The sequence below is a fragment of the Myotis lucifugus genome, unplaced genomic scaffold, assembly GCF_000147115.1.
Source record: "Myotis lucifugus unplaced genomic scaffold, Myoluc2.0 scaffold_4717, whole genome shotgun sequence".
NCBI classification, from domain to species: domain Eukaryota; kingdom Metazoa; phylum Chordata; class Mammalia; order Chiroptera; family Vespertilionidae; genus Myotis; species Myotis lucifugus.
In genome coordinates, this window is record NW_005875765.1 from 7,708 (window position 1) to 11,461 (window position 3,754).

At 47.5% G+C, this 3,754-nt stretch overlaps 1 protein-coding gene across 1 annotated transcript in view; it reads left to right on the forward strand.

The window, feature by feature from the left end:
- Nucleotides 1-2,657, forward strand: part of LOC102437888 (arf-GAP with SH3 domain, ANK repeat and PH domain-containing protein 1-like) — a gene marked incomplete at its 5' end in the record, with an annotated part of 6,339 nt that extends 3,682 nt beyond the window's left edge. The window contains 2 exons of the mRNA XM_023749261.1: nt 191-354; nt 2,473-2,657. Of these exons, the coding sequence (XP_023605029.1) occupies nt 191-354; nt 2,473-2,657 (349 nt within the window). The remainder of the gene's footprint in view (nt 1-190; nt 355-2,472) is intronic.
- Between the last annotated feature and the right edge of the window lie 1,097 nt (nt 2,658-3,754).

Consider the following 3,754-nt stretch of genomic DNA (forward strand, 5'->3'; position numbering starts at 1 on the left):
TCTCATCTGCCGTTCTCTCTGACTCGCTGCTTTCCATTCTTTCATTCTCTTTCCTTTAGGTTTAATTCCTTTCCTTTTCTTCCTACTTGATTGTTAGCGGGGAGCGGTGTCTCTTGGTGTTCCTTGGTGAAACCAGATTGGCTGCAGTGTAAGGAGAAAACAGTGTCTCCTTCCCCTGTTCTGACTACAGGTGGATATCAGTGCTGACAAACAGCAAAGAGGAGGCCCTGACCATGGCCTTCCGCGGAGAGCAGAGCGCGGGCGAGAACAGCCTGGAAGACCTGACCAAAGCCATCATCGAGGACGTCCAGCGGCTGCCTGGCAACGACGTCTGCTGCGACTGCGGCTCCTCAGGTCGGTGTCCCCAAAGCAGAGCTGGCTTGTTAAACGCCTTTTCTCTTCCTGTGGAAGATGCCTGAGCCAGGAATCTAAAACCCTTGCTTCCTTACGGACACACCCAACACGGGTTCCCAGCGTGAGTGACCGGGCTGTTTGCTGTACCTAGAAAGCTCCCGCCTGCTCTCCCTGCATGGTCCCCAGCCAGAATGCTACCTTTCCTAGTGAGGTCCAGTTAAATGGCACCAAGGGCAGCATGGAGGAGCACTGGACCTGGAGTCCATCATCCCGGCTTTGGATCGCCAGCCTGCCCCTCACAGCCTGGACAGCCTCACGCCAAATCCCTTTACTATTCTGACTTTCAGGTTCCTCATCCTAAAAATGGGATCATAAACCCCAGTTCTTACAAAGACTTAGTGAAATAGTGTAGATGGGGCTGACAAGTGGTACATCACTTTTCCTCCTGCCTAGTGAAGCCTCCCAACCTCCGTATCACCTGGAAACTTCTATTTCCAAATAGCATCTGTGTTACCTAGAAGGTGACAGTAGCTCACTGTTATTCAGTGCTTCATAAGGACCCTGCTAGTTGTTTTGCTTATAGTATCTTATTGAATCTTCACAGAAGTTCTGTGAGCAAGATGCTAATATTATCCTCATCTTACAGAGGAGGAAATGGGGGGCTTAGAGGGCAAGTGACTTGCCTAAGGTCACACATCTAGGAGGGGTCAGAACATGGGTGCAAACCTGTAGCTCGTAAACATTTCAACCCATGATGTTTTACCTGTGAAAATGGGCTTCTCTGTCCGACATGGCATAGGCCCCTCGGAGACACGACTCGTTTCCTGCCACTCCCGTGATGTGTGGGGTAGGCACTCACTGGGGAGGACATGGCAGAGGAGTGTAGATGCCTGGGTACTGACCCATGGAAAGGAAGCTGGCCCACAGGGAGGACCCTGCAGGTTCGGGTAATAGAAATATGTGTTCCTGCTGTTCTGGAGTCTTTCGGTTGTAGAAACAGAGGCCTAAGGTCTCTGAGAGCCTAAGCTCTTACCCACAGGCACATGTGGACAGGCCCACACCGAGATGATGGGCTCATGGGAGTTGTGACTCGGACTTAAAGATGCCTGTAGAGCAGACATGTCAACTCCAAGGCTAACACGGGCCAAATAAACACGGTTTAAGTGTATGTGGCCACAAAAAACCAAAAGCTTCAATTTTCATAGAAACATAGATATATTTCGATAAAGACATGTTGAATACAAAGGAGTGAAATAAATGAGTCATCGTTAACATAAAATAATACAACATTTTAATAAAAATATTTTTTCTTGAACATTAACTTACCAGGCACTGAATAACTGCACAAATTATAAGCTTAATGCAAATAAACCTATTTTTCTTGTTCTCTGAAAGCGAAATATTTCCTGTTGCGCACACCCAACAAGTCAGTCCAAGACTAACGACTTGGCCATTGGCTGCTAAAATAGTCGCTGCTAGTGTTAGTGGAGAGAAGTGGTGCGCCTGCGCGTAAGGCGTATAAGGGAAATGAATGCAACACGATTATAGTCATCAGTAATTAGTGAACATTGTAGTTCAGTATTACCAATGATGTATAACAGGATATTATAAAAATTAAGTTATAAAATTTTCATTAAAATGTTTCTTATATACCGTTATATTGACTGGGCACAAAAATATTCATTGTGGGCCACCTGCGGCCCGCGGGCGGTGAGTTTGACATGCTTGCTGCAGAGCCTGTCCCTGTGCTGGACTTCAGGTCTGCAGCCGTCCCTGTCGGGGAGGTGCTGGTGCAGAGGGAGCGCCCCCACCAGGCCTACAGGTGTGTCCTGAGGCTCATGGAAGTCTTTCCCACGCTTCACAAGAATAAAGAACATGTGGTTTTCAATCCAGTATTGAAAGGAAATTTTTTAAAAACGTGTTTTATTACACTTTTTGCTCTCTAGCAAGCTATTGGTTTTTATCATAGGCCCTCGGCCAAATGCAAGCATCTATTTCTTCCATTTAAATCTTCCCCCATAATTCTTTCACGTTTTACCGCTGTTGTTTTAGCATCCTCTGTAGTTGGCACACTACAATTAGATACTTTGTTCACTGTCTTCACAATCCTCTCCACAGAACCCACCTGGCTTTCAACCAACTTGGGTATTCTGACCTGCATAGAATGTTCTGGAATCCACAGGGAAATGGGGGTCCATGTTTCCCGCATTCAGTCTTTGGAACTAGACAAACTGGGAACTTCTGAACTCTTGGTGAGTAGTGGCCTGTCTTTGGAAGAAAACTTTATACGTTTATTGTCGTGAATGTATTTAGCATATTGCTTTGAGGTTTCTGTTTCTGGTGAGTACATAGACTTCTACTTCCTGAATGTTGTTTAATTTGCATCGATATTTAAGATGTGAATTTTGTGGTATGTAATGTTGACTGTTGCCGTTTCCTGTGCGAAGAGCTGGTAAGTCAGGCATTTCCATACTTAGTTCAGCTACTGGCTCTCTTTCCTGGGTGGGCTTTTTCAAAGCTGTTTTTTCTTTCAGAATTAGTCTTACATGACTCACTGAAAAGCACAAAGGGAGGTAAGCGCTGAACTCCCACATTCGCTTTACCTAGGGACACATGTTATCCGAAACAATGACCTAAGAGTTTTACTGTTTGTTTCTAAAAGTACTCGTGAATTGGGAGTAGCCTGTTAGCTCCTGTCCTAAAACCAGTCACTCCTACGCCTTGACTTCGTTAGGTAGTAAGGGAAGGACTATGCAGGTGTGAGCTTATCACCTATCCTTCCCATCATGATTTCACCCAAATTTGGAGCCTTATCGGGTCCCCCCAGTACATAGATCCCGTCGGGAAGGCCCCCTGGCCATCTCCCAGAATGCCTGTGGTCAGAAGCCCTGTCTTGCAAAATTTGAACCTGGTGGCCTGGGATTTATACTAACTGGTCTTTAACAATGAAAGCGCGTGACGTGAAATAGGCTCCGTCTCAGACCCAAGGCCCTGAGCAAACCCTGAGCGAGCCTGGGCCCCACCCCCGAAAGCCCAGCTCCTCAGGAGCTTGTCCCGTGCACAGCACCCCAGAGTCAGTCCCCCAGCCGGCAGCCGTGTCGTCTGAGCACCCCGTAAGCAATGGGGTCTGTCTTGGGTGTAGGAGCCCCTCGATTTAGGAAGCAGGGAACTTAGGAAGTATTCTGATACCGGCTCCCCAGTCACTCAGGACTGGAGGGGAGAGGCTCGGGGCCAACACCTGAAACTTCCTCCTTTAGTGCGGAAACGGCATCGCCCCATCTCCTTGACTCGATTAATGAAGCCCAGGGTGATAGCTGGGAACAGGAAGAGTCCACGTGCTAAACACTCGCCACGTGATGAGCTCAAGCCTCTCCCCAGAGACGGCCGTAATGAACGTTCT